Source organism: Xenopus laevis, chromosome 2L (genome assembly GCF_017654675.1).
Source record: "Xenopus laevis strain J_2021 chromosome 2L, Xenopus_laevis_v10.1, whole genome shotgun sequence".
Taxonomy (NCBI): Eukaryota; Metazoa; Chordata; class Amphibia; order Anura; family Pipidae; genus Xenopus; species Xenopus laevis.
Genome location: NC_054373.1, coordinates 167,651,607 through 167,670,977, shown reverse-complemented (window position 1 = coordinate 167,670,977; position 19,371 = coordinate 167,651,607). Strand labels below are relative to the sequence as shown.

Genomic DNA, 19,371 nt, shown 5'->3' with positions numbered 1-19,371 from the left:
TATGAGGGCATCTCTGCCTGACCTCTCCACCAAAAAGCCAACAATCTCATCACACTGGAGCTTGTGCAGATTGTAGTCATTCACAGTCTTATCTATAGTCAGGTGGTTCTGGTCTGATAGGAGTTTCCAGCCTTCTAATCTATATCTGAATGAGGACTGATCAGATATTTATAAGGGAAGCCACTGTTTTGGGCCTATTCAATTGCTGACAGCTCAGTCTTGAATGCCTGAATCAGGTTATACAATATAAATTCAGTACAGGTATGGGATCCGTTATCCGGAAACCTGTGATCCAGAAAGCTCCAAATTAGAGGAAGGCCATCTCCCAAAATTAAAAATTATTTCCTTTTTCTCTGTAATATTATACAGTGGAACCTCAATTTTACATCCCCTGATTTTAAAGTTTTCCCTCATTTTACATTGTTGTTTTGTGGTCCCACCTATATATTATGCATAATACATTTTCCTGATTTTACACCATTTTTTCAAATCCCCAGAAAAAAGTAAAATGGGGGGTTTTGTTAGTATACACAGAAAAAAAAACACCAAGAAAAATTAAAATCGCTAAGTCTTTATTAAGAAATAAATTACCGAAACTCCGCTTCTGCTCCTCTTCAGAAAAGGCGTCATAGCGACGATCCATTGTGCGGCGCTCAATTTCTCCTCCCTGGCTATCTTCTATAAGGAAAGCAGGGAGGAGAAATCGAGCGCCGCACAATGGATCACCCAATCGCTTTCTGAAGAGGTCAAGCGGAGTTTTGGTAAGTTATTTTTTAATAAAGTCTTTGTGATTATAAAGTTTAATTTGTCTTGGTAGTTTTTTTTTCCATGTATACTAAGGAATTTATTTTTTTTTAGAAAATTTTATGTTGCTGGTCCTTTAATAGGATTATAGTTTATCCTTATTGGAAACAAAACCAGTTTATTTAAATAACATTTAAATAATGATATAGATAGTGATATTGTGAGACAATTTTCAATTGTTTTTCATTATTTATTATTTGTGTTTTTTTGAGTTATTTAGCTTTTTATTAGGCAGCTCTCCAGTTTGCAATTTCAGCAGTTTGGTTGCTAGGGTGCATATTACCTTAGCAAACCGTGCACCGATTTGAACAAGACACTGGAATATGAATAGGAGAGACTTGCATAGAAAAGATAATAAAAAGAAACAACAATAATAAATGTGTAGCCTTACAAAGCATTTGCTATTTTAGATGGGGTCAGTGACCCCCATTTGAAAGCTAGAAAGAGTCAGAAGCAAAAGGCGACTAGTTCAAAAACTATAAGAACTAAATAATGAAGACAAATTGAAAAGTTGCTTAGAATTGGGCATTCTATAAGACACTAAAAAGTAACCTAAAGGTCCTTTAATATTTAAATTTTTTAGTAAATGTAGGATAAGAAGATCCAGATAATGGAAAGATCCATTATACGGATAAGAGGTCCCATTCCTGCACTATGCAAACTACATACTGCAGCAAAATAACAAAAACCAAAGGAGAACAATATCACAACTACTACTACAGACAGATGCATTTTTTGGCAGATTTTAACCAAGTTTTGCGGTTAGGAAAACAATGTTTGCCAGAGTGCTACGACGAGACTTTACTCTTCATGGCTTTAGCCTCTCAGTCTCATAATCTCCGTGGTATTTTGAAGTCCTTCCAGACATAAAGCCCCCTTGTTCTACAAGGACAGTTTTATGGCGCTACATGCCTACAAGGACTGCTCAAGAGCTGAACAATACATCTGAGACAAGCAGGCCATCTGCAAGAAATGCTCCTAAATGGATAGCTTTGGCTAGAAGCCAATGTTATTTTAGAGCAGTCATTATTAGAACATGCTTTCCTCTTGGGGTAAGCCAAGTGGTGTATGGCTCCGTGGTCTACGGAAATGTGCTCCTAACAGCCTTAAAAATCAACTGTCACTTAGAAGTAATGAGGATATCAGTCCCTTTGCTCCTTAACTCTTTCCCTGCATATGACAGGCCCTTACAGCTGCAGCAGATCATTACATTCCTCTGAACTCATTAATGCTAGTGCTAAAATCAGCCGCATATCGAACGGGCTTAGAGTTCTATGCACTGCTGCATTTTGGTGTTAAGATCCAAGGACGGCACAGAAAAAGAAAGCAGCCAGTAATTGGAGATGACAGGATAAAGAGGTTGACACTCCCAAGGTGGTCATTAGGGGTTACTGTTGCAGAGGGTCTCATCAATCTTATTAAGCTGAAGAATTTCATCTCCAGGCACTGAAAATAAAATAGCCTTTCAGCAGTTTGGTTAGAGGTATTATCGGTTAGAACAATCCCTTTCATAGGACCCCAGGCATCTGAATATTACATAGTTACATAGTTAAATTGGGTTGAAAAAAAGACAAAGTCCATCAAGTTCAACCCCTACAAATGAAAACCCAGCATCCATACACACACCCCTCTCTACTTTTAATTAAATTCTATATACCCATATCTATACTAACTATAGAGCTTAGTATCACAATAGCCTTTGATTTTATGTCTGTCCAAAAAATCATCCAAGCCATTCTTATAGTCATTAACTGAATCAGCATCACAACATCACCCGGCAGTGCATTCCACAACCTCACTGTCCTGACTGTGAAGAACCCCCTACGTTGCTTCAAATGAAAGTTCTTTTCTTCTAGACTAAAGGGGGGGCCTCTGGTACGGTGATCCACTTTATGGGTAAAAAGGTCCCCTGTTAATTGTCTATAATGTCCTCTAATGTACTTGTAAAGTGTACATTAGGTTATATCCGTTCCATTATGCAGAAGGCTTCAGGATTTGTATAAATAAAAGCCATTTAATACTGCACAACACAACTCCCATCATTCAACTTGATTAATTAGTCCATACCTGAAACACTCGCTTGCAGCTTCCATGGAACTCCATACTCAGTCCAATGTTACTGGTTTTACTCGAACTGGAGAACTCTATTAAAAGTGCCGTTAATATGGAACAGGCCAACGTTTGCTGGGGTAAAAAATAGAAGAAACAAAGAAATGGATTAAAATAGGAAAGTTTTTATACAAATAAAGCACAATTTTATTAAGAATCAAACCAAACAAAACTGGTATAAGTACCTTAAGTCGTTTGTTTCTGTGTCCTTGTACCGTCTACATATATCCTTAAAAATATTTTGAGAAAATCCCTTACTCACAAGTTTGCTGCACCAGCATAAAGGTACTGCAGTACCATAAAAGTAAAGAATTCCAGGCTGAAATAGTAAGGGCTTAAAAGGGACCCGTCACCCCAAAAAATGATTCCAAATCCTATTTTATCACATTAGTCAAGCAAAATGAGCTTTAATTACACAATATAAATAATTTGAATCTTGTTTCCTTCAGTCTGGGAATTAATAATTATAGCAAGCAGGCAGGAGCCATTTTGTGGACACTGTTATTAAGACAAGCCTTGAATTGTCTCAGAATCGTGTTTGTGCACCAGAATGGGGGACCTGATGTCCAACCCCATGCCCTGGCTACACAATTAAATGGTGAAGAGAACGGGGGAATGTGTATAGATCAGTGACATCTAGGAAGTGCTGAATTGGAATTGAAAGTAATTGTTAGCCCCACCTCTTTGCCTCAGGCATAGAGGAGGAGCAGACAATATTTGATTGACAGCTGAGATTTTTAAATGAGCTTACAACAGCTACGAATGCTTTAATAAAAAATAGAAATTGGATTTCATGTTTGATTTGAAAAGGACTTATTATACAGATTTTTGTGTCGGGGTGACAGGTCCACTTTAATATTTTGGCTGTGACCCTTCCCTTTATTACCTGCATGAATGCTGAACTTGAGGCACATCATATGGAACTATCCAAGCAGAGTGAAGGCATCAAAACCAGTGCTATATGCAACTGTGAATTTGTGCACCTCAAACGCCCATATGGAGGTCTGTGCTTTATATAAGCACAGATGGTTAATGAAATCAAACATACTGCATCTGCACCCAATACATTTGCAGGCATCACCCAAGTATGTGAGCGGCAGGTACAGTATTTCCATGCACCCATATAAAGACAATTAATTCATATTTGAAGCACTTCTAAGCATTTGTACTTATGTAGCCTAAACTAGCCATCAACAACGTACATCTAATACATAAAACCATTTACAGTACAGATATAGGATCTGTTATCTGGAATCCATTTATCCAGAATGCTCCGAGAAGGATTATGAGACGGTTGTCTACTACAAATCCCGTTTTAATTAAACAATTCAAATTTATCATTTAAAATCACTTATTAAAATCACTAAAATACTTTTTCTGTATAATAATGAAAAAGTACCTTGTACTTGATCGCAACTAAGATATAATTAATCCTTATTGGAGGCAAAACAATCCTATTGGGTTTAATAATGTTTAAATGATCAGGCTTAAGATACTGAGATTTAATTAGCAGAAATGCCCTTTATCCAGAAAACCCTAGGTCACGGGGATTCGGGTACATAACAGGTACCATCCCTGTACTGAAACATGAAGCCACCATGTATCATTAGAAATAGCTAGCTTGAAGAAGGACAGTTTAGTGTATTTCTACTAGTGGTTGTACAGGCTCTCTGCTGTGTATACATCTCTATGCATCTCAAAATATCTTTGTGTTTATTACCCGTCTGTCTGTCTGTCTGGAATATAATCGTGCTCTGTCCAGTTACACAGAGCAGACAGCCATATTTTCTTCAAACAAAGGAGAAGCAACCCTAAAGGGCAGATTTATTACGGATCCAGTTGTATTTTCCATGAAAATTCAAGTTATCAAGGTTATTTTTTATTTATTTTTTTTGGAAATAGCTTGAATCCGAAAATACACCATCTTAAACCTGTTGAGGTCATGTAGAAGTTAATATAAGAAGTCCCTTGAGCCATTTGAAGATGTTAATCGCCTTCGTGATGTTCAAGTTTTTTTCAAGGGGTTTTGCCCGAAAACTCAATCAATGGTGGTTTTTTTTTTCGCCGAAAAAACGCGATGATTTTGCGGGTTGTTAACTCCATACAGTTTTTTCTTAAATAAGAACCCATTCTAGCTGTGCGTTCATTCGAGGTAAAGAAAACTCTTATAGAAAAGCTAACTAGCATGCAGGTATATTCACAAACGTGTGTTAGTGTTTCCATTCCTTGACAAAAGGACATGTAATGCTGCATCTGCTTCCTTCCAGCGGAGTGTGGAAAGGAATCTAACGGAGCTTCATCACTTCCTACTATGCGTTTGAGGAGCAAATTACAGGGACCTGGCACACAACATGCTCTGGTTTCGCTCTCTAACATGTTCCCCATTTATAAGTGCTGTAGTTCTCATGTTCCAATTACTTTCCATGAAATAGCCCTTCAAAATATGAGAGCATATCTTGCGTTCCTGCTGGGCATATTTGCACTTGTGAGTGGGAGCAGATATGTCACTTGCCTTGCTGGAGACATTCCTTATAGAATGAATGACCAGCAGCAGCCCGTTTACAGGGCCATTTTGCGATTACTGAGAATTAAAGGGATGGTTTACCTTTAAAATGAGTTTTTAGGATAAGGTAAAGATTGTTGTTCCAAAGGAAATTTACAACTTCTTTTAATTTTTTCCTTATTTGTATTTAGCTTTTTATTCAGCAGCTCATCAGTTTGCAATTGCATCTGGTTGCTAGGCTCAAAATTACTGCTCTGATTTAAAAAGAGAGACTGGAATATGAATAAGAAAGGTCCTGAACAGAAAGAGAAGTAATAAAAAGTAACAATACGTTTGTAGCCTTACAGAGCATTTGTTTCTTTAGATGGGGTCAGTGACCTCCCATTTGAAAGCTGGAAAGAGTCAGAAATGCAAATACAAAAAATATATAATAAAGACCAATTGAAAAGTAGATTTGAATTGGCCATTCTATAACATACTAAAAGTTAATCTAAAGGTTAACCACCAGTTTAAGAGCGCCTTAGCTGAGCAAAAGCCTCAACATTCTTTACATCAGAGATACCCAAACGTTACAGATGTGGGGTGTCTTTTGTGTATTAAGTGTCAGGGTTTTTTCTGCCTCCTCCACGGAAAACATAACCGTATGGCTTTACACGTTGGATGATGCGAGATTATGGCTTTTTCCACTGACACAGCTGGTCCAGATGATTTTTTTGACCTGAAAACAATTGTTTCTTTTTTTCAGCTGAAATCAACATTTACTAGCAGGGTACCAACATTTACTAGCAGGGATACAATGTTGATAAATGTAAAGTCATGCACCTGGGATGTAGAAATATCCAAGCCACTTATACCCTTAATGGGACTGCACTAGGCAAATCCATTATGGAAAAGGAACTTTGAGTCCTTGTAATGATAAACTTGGCTGTAGCAAGCAATGCCAGTCAAGGGCAAATAAGGTCTTGCAAGGGGATCATATAATAATCTCTCTAATGCTTTATTTACCAGTAGGTCTTTCCAGCTGACACAAGGTCAAGTGAGGGAATACAGGGTTATGGAAGATAGCTAACTTACTATGTTACTACGTTACCAGGAAAATGACCACAGATGGAAACAAACTGATGAAATAACCCCCTTGTATGACATTAGCTCAATAGCAACACTTACTTGTGAAACAACGGATTTTAAGGAGAAGAAAAATCACAGGTGAGTGACATTTAGTTTTGGCACCTGGAAAACTTGACTCAATGTCCTTTAACCCAGGGCTGGCATGCCTCTAATTGCTGACTGAACCATGCAGAAGGTTAAACTGCCCGTTCATGACTCTTCAGCTCAGGCACCAGACCCTACTCCTGCCCCAACACACAAAGATACCAGACCCCGCACTCCCTGGATTCCCACCTCCTCCGGCCAGCATTTCTGCAATGTGACATTTACGGGCCCACATGCACAACTTTCCCTTTATAATGTATTTAAAGCAACTAATAATAAATTTTTATTTGTGCATTGCAAGTCGTCTGTGTGTGAAAATAACCCAGACATTGTAAAGGTGACACAATTGGCTTTTTACTTACTGTGCGTAGACCAGTGGGGTCTCCCCATTTATCTGTCTTTATCAGTGACTCTATCCTACCCAAAGAAATAATTGCTACTTTGTGTCTAAGGGTTTTAGCATACGGGCACATTCGGGGAGATTTAGTCACCTGGCGACTAATCACCTCTTCTGCTATAATGATAAAACACCAGTGACAACGTACTCGCAGCGTTTCGATTTCTGAAGTCGCCCATAATCGAATCGATGCGAGTGCATTATTTGTGCTTTCAGAGTTATTTCGTTTTTCTATTCATATGCTCTCGTTTGCAATGTAAGCAATCTGGTTGCTAGGGTCAAAATTAACGTAGCATTCATTTATTGATCCAAATAAGACATTGGAATATGAAAAGGGGAGTGCCTAAAACATAGGACGAGTAAAAAAAAGTAGCAACAACAGTAAATTTGTAGCCTGACAGAGCGTTTTTTTTTAGATAGGGTCAGTGGCCCCAATTTGAAAGCTGGAAAGTCTCTGAAAAAGGCAAATAATTCAAAAGACCAATAGAAAAGTTGCTTAGAAATGGCAATACTATAACATACTAAAAGTTAACTTAAAGGTGAGCCATCCATTTAATATCAGTAGACTTGAATATTAAAGGAACTGTAACAGCAAAAGTGTTCTATAGTAGGGATGCACTGAATCCACTATTTTGGATTCAGCCGAACCCCTGAACCCTTCGCGAATCATTCGGACAAATGATTCCTAATTTGGGGAACCGAATCCTAATTTGCATATGCAAATTAGAGGTGTGAAGGGGAAAACATTTTTTACTTCCTTGTTTCTTGCCAAAAAGTCACGCAATTTCCCTCCCTACCCTAATTTGCATATGCAAATTAGGATTCTGATTTGGTTCGGCCGGGCAGAAGGATTCACATCTGAATCCTGCCGAAAAAGGCTGAATCCTGGCCGTATCCCTATTAAAAGTAATGAAAATATACAGAAACACTACTATAGTTCATATAAACAAGCTGATGAGTAGCAATAGTGGAAATTGAAAAAGGCTTTATGGCACAGGTTAAATAGCGGATAACAGATAACATTATGTTCTACAGAGTTTATCTGCTATCTGCTGTCTAACCTGAGCCTTTTCTACTTTTCAATGGCTGCCCCCTTGGCTACACAGCAGCTTATTTATATAAACAATAGTAGTGTTTCTGAAGCAAACAGCAGTTTTACTAGTGAAGGGCAACATTGCATTTTATTTTTATTACTTTAAAACAGTTTCATTTTTTGATTTTACTGTTCCTTTAATAGTTAGAATAATAATATCAGAAACTGTTTTTTCTCTTTAGGCTAATGCAATATGGGTCATATTTCTGCCACTTACAAAAAGTTAAAGATGTCCCCCTGATGCCTCTTATTGACAATACAGGTATGGGATTCAATATCCAGAAACCTGTTATCCGGAAAGCTCTGAATTACGGAATGGCCGTCTCCCACGGTGCTCTGTGTGTCCAGAGCACCATAATAGATCTGGTAACATCCCACCTTTGAACTTTAGGTATTGGTATCAATTTTTCATTCATAGGATACTTATAACTGGTGAGGGAAGAGGCCAGTACCAATATCTCCATCCCCATACTGGTGTTTATTGCAAAAGACTGTTTAACGTCTCCCATAGACTCCATTTTATCCAAATCCAAATTTTTTTAAAAAATTATTTTCTTTTTCAATGTGATAATAAAACAGTAGCTTGTACTTGATCCCAACTAAGATATAATTCATCCTTATTGGGGGCAAAACCCACCTATTGGGGTTATTTACACTAATGTTTAAATTACTTTCTAGTAATTGCAGAAGGATTTGTCAACCACTGAGCCATTATTATGCCCCTTGATACATTAGCATAGCCCCCCCCCCTCCATTAACGGCTGCTTTAATGTTGTCAGACTTTTTTTTAATACCAGTATAGTGTGTGAAATTCAAAATCAAAATTGAGGCTGAATGCGGAGAATTTTAATTCATAAACTTGGGCATCCCTGATCTACGTATTATCCTCTATCGCACAAATGGAAATAATTTCTATGCCAACCTAAGCATTATATGATATGTCTTTTTTCTCCAATTACAATTCTAAACGGTGCCAATAATGCTGCAGCATTAAAGTGATTGGCTTTAGTCATAGACTAGAAGGAGCCAAAGATAGAAAGATGAGGATATATTTTTAAATAACGTTGCACTTGCAATTGCTCAAGGGTTAAATGGAAATGTGTGCAGTACCTCGTAACACCCGAAAGATTAAAGCCGACATGATACTATTTATGCAGGCTCCTACAACAGCTGAGAGCTGCTCCATATATCCAGCAACTGCCACATCTTTGTTCATAAATGCCTCTCGTGTCGGTACCTTGACCTTACAGGCGCTTGTTATCTTAGCTAGCACGCGCCTAACTTAATCCCTGCTCCTTGCACGATACCCAAGCAAATCAATCTGGAATACTGCGCATATCACAGGCAATGATGTACCGCTTTGCTTTAAGCGCTCAATTCAAGTAGCAATTCAATTCTAAAACAATGGCAGCTATTTCAACCTTTTCAGAGGTTAATGTAAACTGTAAACACAAGCACAAGTTCAAAGTGTCACAGGGAAAAGATGGATGTTTGTGTCTTCCATGAGCCGCTACTGGAAGAAACTATTGGCACAGGAGCCACAAACACCCAATTTTTTGGCAGTACAGCCACCCAAACCTTTATGCAAGGTCTTTGAGTTAGGCCAGGAATAAACAGCTGTACCAACAAAAATCAGGTCATAAAAGCATATAAATGAGTCACGGTTGGCGCTGTGATGTGTTCCAGTGAATGTTTCAAATAAATGGCTTATTAATACAGACACAAACTGTTGAAACCTGTGCCGTGGCCAAATAAATCCAAATTAGCAAACTCCACATTACAAACAACACGATTCAAAGGATGACTGGGCCTCCCCAGAAGATAACTTAGCAACACAAATTTCAGATGTATACCTTTGGTAGCAACCTCACTGACAACAGAGCTTTTTCTTTTGGAATAATAGCACAACCCCAACAAATTCTGCACGACACCACTGTGAGCTCTTTTGGGCAGGACCTTCTATACCTATTGTATAGGTTATTGGTTGGTTTTTTTTTTTCAGCTTCTAAATACCCTCCAGTTACAATACCCACTTGATAACCCTCAGGGAATCTTGTATAGAAAAGAACTTCTAAAACTCAAAGGGCTGTGGCATCTGACTTCTAACCTCTAAAACAGTGATCCCCAACCAGTAGCTCGTGAGCAACATGCTGCTCTCCAACCCCTTGGATGTTGCTCCCAGTGGCCTCAAAGGAGGTGCTTATTTTTGAATTTCTGTTTTGAAGGCACGTTTTGGTTGCATAAAAACCAGGTGCACTGCCTAACAGAGCCTAAATGTAGGTTAACAATCCACATAGGGGCTACCAAATGGCCAATCACAGCACTTATTTGACACCCCAAGAACATTTTTCATGCTAGTGTTGCTCCTCAACTCCTTTTTCTTCTGAATGTTGCTCATGGGTTCAAAAGGTTGGGATCCCTTCTCTAGAACATCATCATGGCCCCAGACCCACTGAAGCAAGCGGTTGCATCAATACATCCCCTGAAATACTAGACAAAATCTAACTGATTCACCCTGGTGCCTCCTTTAAGGGTTGCTCCCACAAAGCAACATTCTTCCATATGTTCTGACAACGTGAAACCATTCAGAAATACTGGAAAGAGACGTTCCTCACCTTGCTACTACTAGGTATCACAGAGAACTAGTGATGTGAAAGTCAGTGAAAACCCTAACCCACAAAATGTTGCCATTGTAAGACCCGCACTTGCAACTTCTCTCTCTGTGTGCACCTCTGGTTCCAAGACACAGAATCTTTGGGAGCAGTGAAGGAATGTACTTACCCAGTGTGATGCACACCCAACCCTAACCCACAATATTTGGTACTTTCACTGATAATTTCAGTCACCTAAGAAAAAGGTTATATTTATCAAGGCTGGTCAAATGCTGTAGAATGCAGTTGTCACACGTTCATTTACATCCTCTTTAGGATTATGGGGTAAACTGTGCTCATTTAAGCCATGTACCCACAGAAATTAGAAATCAGTGGTCTGCACCCAGATTTTACAGAGCTTAAGTGCAATACGGCTGAACAGGAGTCACAGAGGGTACCAAAATAATTCAGGACACAAAATAAGCCACCGTATCTGAATGTATATAGCTTCCATATCACTTAATTTTGCTAAAACTAGAGAACAGTACCTTCTATTTATGGCCATTGCGGTTCTATGGTTAAACAACTGTGACAGTCAGGGTTCATACAAAAGTTTGTGTACTTTTACTCAATGCAGACAGGTCAAGAAGTCACAATAGTAAGAGCTCAGCTGCCAGGGATCACTTTCTGACATCAAAGCAATGGTATGGCAGCACCCACAAGCTGTAAAATGCTAAGACTACATCTAAAGAAGTAGAGCAGAGATGAGCGTTCTGGATGATGGATACAGTTTAAGAACTTTCAAGTCTGGGCAGCTTCACTCATCGCCTTCTAAATATTCCCCAAATGTTTTGAGTTGAGGTTGTACACAGCTGAGGTGCAGAGCTCAGAGCTTTCAACTCTCATGTGAACTGGTAGTTTGTGGGATAACTGCAACAATTTAGCCGATGACACAAAAAAAAAAAGTGTATTCCCGGAGCATCTTTAAGCTCTAAAAAAGAAAACAGTGGTGATTATTCGCAATATGCCATAGCCATTTCCTTTTAAAAGGACAGTTTCCTTCAACATCTTGACTCATAGGAACAATTTCCATAGACAAAATGTGCAACAAATTTAATGCTTTTTTATTACTTGTATTTTAGGATTTGTCTCTCAATTAGCATTGATTTTTACAAAGTAGGACAGTTTTTTGAAGTTGCTAAATAGCAATGTAAACAATGGTATATTTTCAGTATTATGTTTTGTTCTGCCTCTTCTCCTTCGCAAATTAAAACTTCTCATTGCTAGGGTCCCATGAACAGTGTAACGGTGATATGGCCAGGATGATATTAAAGGGGTTGTTCACCTTTAAATTAACTTTTAGTATGATGTAGAGAGTGATATTCTGAGACAATTTCCAATTGTTTTTCATTTTCTCTTACATATGGTTTTTGAGTTATTTAGCTTTTCATTCAGCAGTTCTCCAGTTTGCAATTTCAGCTATCTGGTTGCTAAGGTCCAAACTACCCTAGCAGCCATGCACTGATTTGAATAAGATTAGTGATAAAAAGTAGCAGTAACAATAAATCTGTAGCCTTACAGAGCATTTGTTTTTTAGATGGGGTCAATGACCCTCATGTGAAAGCTGGAAAGAGCCAGAAGAAGGCGGCAAATAATTAAAAAACTATGGAAAATAAAAAAATAAAGACTAAATGAAAAGTATCTTAAAACTGGCCACTCTATCAACATCCTAAAAGTTAACTTAAAGGTGAACCACCCCTTTAACCATAATGCATGAACATATGGGTGTGTACGGGACCTTATAGTTGCAGATGAACCATCTGAATTGAAAATGCCTTCTGATACCCCTTCTTGACATATGGTTGGGGTGCTGGCAAATTGAAAGGAGCCACAGCTCAGATATGTAATCAGCTGATTAATAGTGGGCTCAAGGCATTTAAATACTTTATTACAAATGTAGTGTTTTCGAGATATGGGTAGTGTAACTTTGCACCACTGCTTTAAACCTGGGCCAGGATTCATTATATCAGTCTCATTTTAGCAAAGAACCATTTACCACAAGTCACCTTGTGTGTGTCAAACTCCAGATTTTCATTTATATGGTTACATTTGAGCAAAGGCATATTTTCTGCCACCTCCCCATACAGGCCCGTGTTGTGTACAGCAAAATGCATGCCTCATTTCTACAGTTAAGTTGGTGGTTGTAGCATCATGTAGGCACTGGAAAAGGAATACTGAAAGGGAACCTTTTTCAGATTGCCAGACAAACTAAAGCTTGATAAAAGCTCACCTTTCAGAAGGACAATTATCCCAAACACAAGGCCATAGCAACATTGGAGTGGTTGCATGTCCTATATCAGCCTATTCAATGCCCTGATGTCTATTCAAGAAAGAGCTTATTGCCCTGCTGACGGGCACATTGGTCTTGAGTCCTGCGTGGAACCAATTTGTTAAACCCGACCCTGCGAGTACCTTATCCACAACCCAATCCGTGACCCGCTGACCATCAAGAAACAGGAAGTGCTGTCATTGTAAACCAGAAGTGACATCATCAGAGAAGTTGGAATGATCAGAAAAAAAGGAGTAAAACAGGACGTGCTGTCATTGTAAACCAGAAGTGACATAATTGGAAGTAGGCGTGATCAGAAAAGGAGGAGTAAAACTCACTATTGAGAAGACCCGCTAACCCGGAGAACTTCCAACCCACATCTATACCCACTCCCGAAACTTGACAAATCTCCCGAAAATGTGTCTCCAATGGAAATAACTAAAAAAGCTGGCTGTAAAATCAACATACCGCAAAGTTGCCTGAAGTTTCCTTACCTAGACATGATAGAGCAAATATACCTAGAACGGGCTTTACAGTGAGTAAAGCTGGTACAACTGTACCCTAAAATACAAAGCTGTAATTGATGCAAAAGGCAGCTCAATAAAAGAGTAAGACTGTATAGGGGACTGAATATACTGAATATATGTTTTCTTATACAAAGTACTGTCTCCAGATGACCTGCTAAAAGGGATACTGTCATGGGAAAAATGTTTTGTTCAAAAGTGCTGCTCCAGCAGAATTCTGCACTGAATCAGTTTCTCAAAAGGGCAACCAGATTTTTTTATATTTAATTTTGAAATCTGACATGGGACTAGACATATTGTCAGTTTCCCAGCTGCCCCCAGTCATGTGACTTGTGCTCTGATAAACTTCAGTCACTATTTACTGTTGTACTGCAAGTTGGAGTAATATCACCCCCCCCCATAGCAGCCCATCAGCAGAATAATGGGAAGGTAACCATATGTCCAGGCAAAATGACCTGAGATGGCTGCCTACACACCAAAATTATAAATAAAAAACATACACTTGCTGGTTCAGGAATGAAATTTTATATTGCAGAGTGAATTATTTGTAGTGTGAACACTGTAATTTAGAAATAAAAACTTTCACTTTAAGAATAAACAAGCCAGACAGTAGGTAATGATGATAGTAATCGCTGATACAGATCCAAGGAGTGTCCACAAATAACAAAGTTAAGTATCAAAAATAAGAAGAAGGGACTTAATCTCCAGGACTCTATCAATGAGTAAAGAATGTCATATCCAAACAATTTAAAAAGGCAATATTTATTCACAACCATGCCCCAAATGTTGATTAAAAACAAATATAAAAACAAGGTGCAGCATATGGGAGGAGGGATCCCTCTTTTTAAATCATTTGACCCCACCACCCACTTTATGTAAAGCGGGTTGGAAGAACAAATGGTATGTGTAATAGCTGCAGCTGTAGGACAGACTCCTGGGTCTGTAAAGGTGGTTACTTTTAAGTAATTAGGCACACATCTATGCCACTAGTTATGTCCAGTAATTGGATGTCACACAGCTGATTGAGTAATGTGCTAAGAGGTAAGTAATATTATATACAGCAGAGCGTGAAACATGGGCACTGCCCAAAGTATTGTAGTGTTGCAGGGTTGTCCCAATGCCATAAACGCTAAATCTCTCTCAACAACACAATTCAACAATGTAAGTAGGTGGAGTGTATTATTATAGATCCGCAGTGGGGTCTGTATATCACAGATATTAGTAAATGGTGTTTGGAGTTCAGGTGTAAAAGTCCAGCGACTTCCTTAGCGATTTAACAATCGCAACCAATGTCCTGTCCACTCCAGCATAACACAAACAAGTATACAGACCGTACTCCTGCAGTTTTCACTGCTGTACGGATTTGAAGCGAGCGAGTGGGATGAGATTAGCGTCCGTGTTCCATATCTACTGATTTAAGGAGAGGAGTTGAGTTCCACCGCCATGCTTAAAGTGCCTGTAAGCAAAGGATATTGGAGAGGGGCCCCTTCTCCCAACAGCGCCGCACCAGCCTCGACAACCGTTTCGACACCACCCGCAGCTTTGTCAAGAGGGTTGTGAATAAATATTGCCTTTTTAAATTGTTTGGATATGACATTCTTTACTCATTGATAGAGTCCTGGAGGTTAAGTTCCTTCTTATTTTTGATAGAAATAAAAACTACATCATAAAAATCATGACAGAATCCCTATAATGAAAAAAACCTGCTCGACCTTAATGTAATAATAAAGAAAAAGGACGTCCACTAGGCTTTAAATAATCAGATCCAAAGTCCAAATTCATTTTTGACACAACGGCGCATCAAAAGACGTGTGCAGCTCATTAAAGAGGAAGTATTACTAACAAGAAGCACATGGATATCACACACAGACAGCTGCGGAGAAGTACATTTCAGTATGCAAGAGATTTGCCCTAAAGGGGGGTAGGAGGCAACAGTGCACGTGACATAAGTTCAGTATTAGGATAAAGGAATTAGAGGTCAAAAGAATAATTTACTGTCCGCTCCCCCAACCGGAATTTAACACATCATTCTCATTAAAGAGGCATTAGCTCCAGTGTCGGGGGAAAAAAACGATGGCAGAAGCACATTGTGAATTGTAGCTTTACATCAAGGATTTTCAAACTTTTCAAAAGGAAGAAGAAATAAGTCAATGAAATTTGACTAATTCAACAATAAACCCATCCAAAGAGTAACAAATTATTAATAAATATTCATGTCAGTATATTCCCCTTGTAAGCATGGAAGGTTCTTGCAAAGCAAAACCTTTTTGGTTCAGGTTGAAGTGGGTAAGAAAAGAAGTGCTTTTAAGGCTTTCAAGTTAGCTGGGACAGCCAAATCATTTATAAGGTAGAATGAGGTCAATAAATTAAGCAAGCTAAAATCGATATGGAAATGGATATTGTAGCAAGCAGTAAAAAGAATGCAAAATAATTTTTTAAATATGTACATCATAAAAAAATGAAGCAGGAAGGGGTGGGACCCTTAATATCAGGGAGGGGCAAGCTGGTTGATGAGAAAAAAAAAAAAAGCAGAGATTCTGAACTCATATTTTTCGTCTGTCTACAAAATTGAGGAACCACTTAATGAAGGTTTCCTTCTTAATAGTCCCAATTCCAGTAATGCCACTAATGATGCATGGTTCACACATGAGGAAATTCAAAAGAGACTAGAACATGTTAAGATAAACAAAGGTCCAGGGCCAGATGGTATTCATCCCAGGGATAAGATACTAGACTTCATAGCAAATCATAATACTATGAGTCTGCGCCATCATGGTTTTATGAGCAATAGATCTTGCCAGAGTAACAATCTCTTTTTATGAGAAGGCGAGCAGGAACCTCGATTTTGGGATGGCAGTGGATGTCATTTACTTTGCTAAAGCATTTGATACAGTGCCAGAGAGAAGGTTACTGGTTAAATTAAGGAATGTTGGCCTGGAACATAGTATTTGTACCTGGATAGAGAACTGGCTAAAAGATAGACTACAAAGAGTGGTGGTAAATGGAACATTTTCTAATTGGACCAGTGTTAGTGGAGTACCGCAGGGCTCTGTACTAGGTCCCTTGCTTTTCCACTTGTTTATTAATGACCTGGAGGTGGGCATTGAAGATACTAAATTGTGCAGAACTATAGGTTCCATGCAGGATGCTGCCACTTTGCTGAGTGATTTGACTAAGTTGGAAAAACGAGCAGCAAACTGGAAAATGAGGTTCTTCTATAATTCTTCTAATAATGTTCTTTTAGGGGAAGATTTATTAAGGTCTGAATTGAAAATTAGAATTTTATAAAAAAAAAAAATGTTATGGTCAACACTCTCAAATTCAAATTGTTAATTATCTAAACTTCATTCGAGTTTTAATTCGAATTTCGAGATTTCTTATACTCTGGCCTTTTAAAGGTATTGTTCAGTGTAAAAATAAAAACTGGGTAAATAGATAGGCTGTGCAAAATAAAAAATGTTTCTGATATAGTTAGTTAGGCAAACATGTAATGTATAAAGGCTGGAGTGACTGGATGTCTAACATATCAGTCAGAACACCACTTATTGCTTTTCCGCTCTCTTGGTTTACACTGACTGGTTACCAGGCAGTAACCAATCAGAGACTTGAAGGGGGGCCACATGGTTCATACCTGTTGCTTTTGAATCTGAGCTGAATGCGGAGGATCAATTGCAAACTCACTGAACAGATATGTACCATGTGCCCCCCCCCCCTTCAAGTTGCTGACTAACTCAGAGTTATAGATCTGAAAAGCAGGAAGTAGTGTTCTGGCTATTATATTAGACATCCTGTCACTCCAGCTTTTATACATTACATTTTTGGCTAACTAACTATATTAGAAACATTTTTTATTTTGCACAGACTATCTATTGTCCCAGCTTTTATTTTCACACTGAACTATTCCTTTAAGAACTTAAATTTGACTATTCATCACCTAAAACCTGCTGAGTTCATGTATTAGTCAATGGGAGCAATTTGGATAAGTTAGTAGCCTTCCTGCCATTCAAGTTTTTTTCAGAGAAAAACTCGAGTTTAGTCGAATTCGATACGAATATAATTTGAGTTTTCGAGTCGGTAAAATTCATCCAAGTTTTAGATATTCAATTTTTTTTCTATATAAATAACCCCCCAGTAGAATTTCAAGTATATTCGAATTTGATAGAGTTTTCAAAAACTCACATGAATTCGAAATTCGACCTTTAATAAATGTGCCTCTTAGTGTCCAGTCTGCTCTTTTTATAACACGGTAGCTACTTTTATCAGCGTCCTTCTTCTATTATGACCTGGCCACACTCTTAAAACTGAAATCCAATATAGAACAAACGTATATCTAGCTCCAATCTATATACAGCAAAATAAATAAATGCTAATCGGAATGGAGATTTGTCCAACAGATCCCAGTGGAGTTACTAATCCATTAAATATCATATCCTCACATTTCCATTTCTTTTATTCGCGGCTTCTCAAATACAAAAGAAACATGCGCTGGCTGACCGCCCTCCTCTTGTTCTCCGAACGGATTGTGTCCCATAATAGTCTGGCACAGGTCCACATGCATTATGCCCCAAAATAAACTTCACCAAAGGTTACAGGAGACATGGGCTTTCAGCTGCTCTTTTATTTAAATATCTGAGAAGAACAGTAAGGTAAGACTGGCCAATCTGGGTGGTGAAAAGGATTATTCTTTACTGATATAGTACTTATGCCCCAGTAGAACTTAGAATCTAAGGTCCTTATAACATTCCCACATACCATGAGACAGAGCTGAAGTCACCCTAGTTTAGTGAGAAATATGCCATATTAAGTGCTACGAAATTGAGATCTGCCTGCCATCACAGGTTTTTATAGCTCTGGCAGCCCTACTTATTTAGTATAATCCCAAACACTATTCTATTGCCCTAGGAACAGTCGCCACGTATTGAATTCTATTATAAATGATGACATTTGTGAAAAATAATGTTAAGAAAAAACTGGTGTTGAGAGTCAGTGCATAAGCGGTGTCCATTATTTATTTGGAAATGTTGAATTTGTCCCATTGTCTGATTTATAGCACAGTGCCCAAAGGACCATGGTCAGACAAAACTGCTTTATAGAAATAATAGGGCAAACCAATACCAAATGAAGTTGAGCCTGTGCTTGAAGTTGGGAGAGGGGGACAACATTTGTAACTGGGCACAACATTGGTATCGTCTGTTATATGCCATCATAGATTATTATTGCTCTGCCACCCAGACTGGGTTAGGTCAATGCCCATCACTATTCTATTGCTCTAGAAAAGTAACTGAGTACTTAATTCTATTGTAAATGACACTTGGCTAGTTTAAAAAAAAGTTACAGAAAAAATTGTTGGGGGGGCACCAAATGAGTATTATCTGTTATTAATAGAGTGCAACACATTCTGCTGAGCTTTACAGAGATTATACATCATTCTTATCAGGTGGAGCTTACAATCAAAGGTCCTGTATGTTTTTGGAGAACTGGAGGAAACAGGAGTGCATGAAGGAACCTGTACAGGCATGGGGCTATAACTGAACGCAGGACCCCAGCTCTGCAAGGCAGCAAGGCTAAATACTCCCTGCCCTTTGGTGTTTGTGGCTTGATGTAGGGCTACATTACATGTATCAGTGTTTCAGCTACTAAACCACGTAGTGCATTTTCCTATTGCTCCGATCATTCATGGTCCTGAAGAGTGCTGAGAATGTAAGATGTTCACACAAAGAGGGCAGTGGCAAATCAATGCAATCTAACCTAGTCTGCATATAAAAAAAATGACATTACATCAACATATTTACAAAGTCTGATATCAAAT

General features: G+C 38.4%; 1 protein-coding gene across 2 annotated transcripts in view; it reads right to left on the bottom strand.

Annotated features, from left to right (window-relative positions):
* The window catches only part of xpo4.L (exportin 4 L homeolog), a 131,618-nt gene that overhangs the window by 47,379 nt on the left and 64,868 nt on the right, over window positions 1–19,371 (bottom strand). For both annotated transcript variants that reach the window (XM_041581111.1, NM_001096175.1), the window contains 1 exon segment: window positions 2,872–2,988. In XM_041581111.1, coding sequence (XP_041437045.1) covers window positions 2,872–2,988 — 117 coding nt within the window.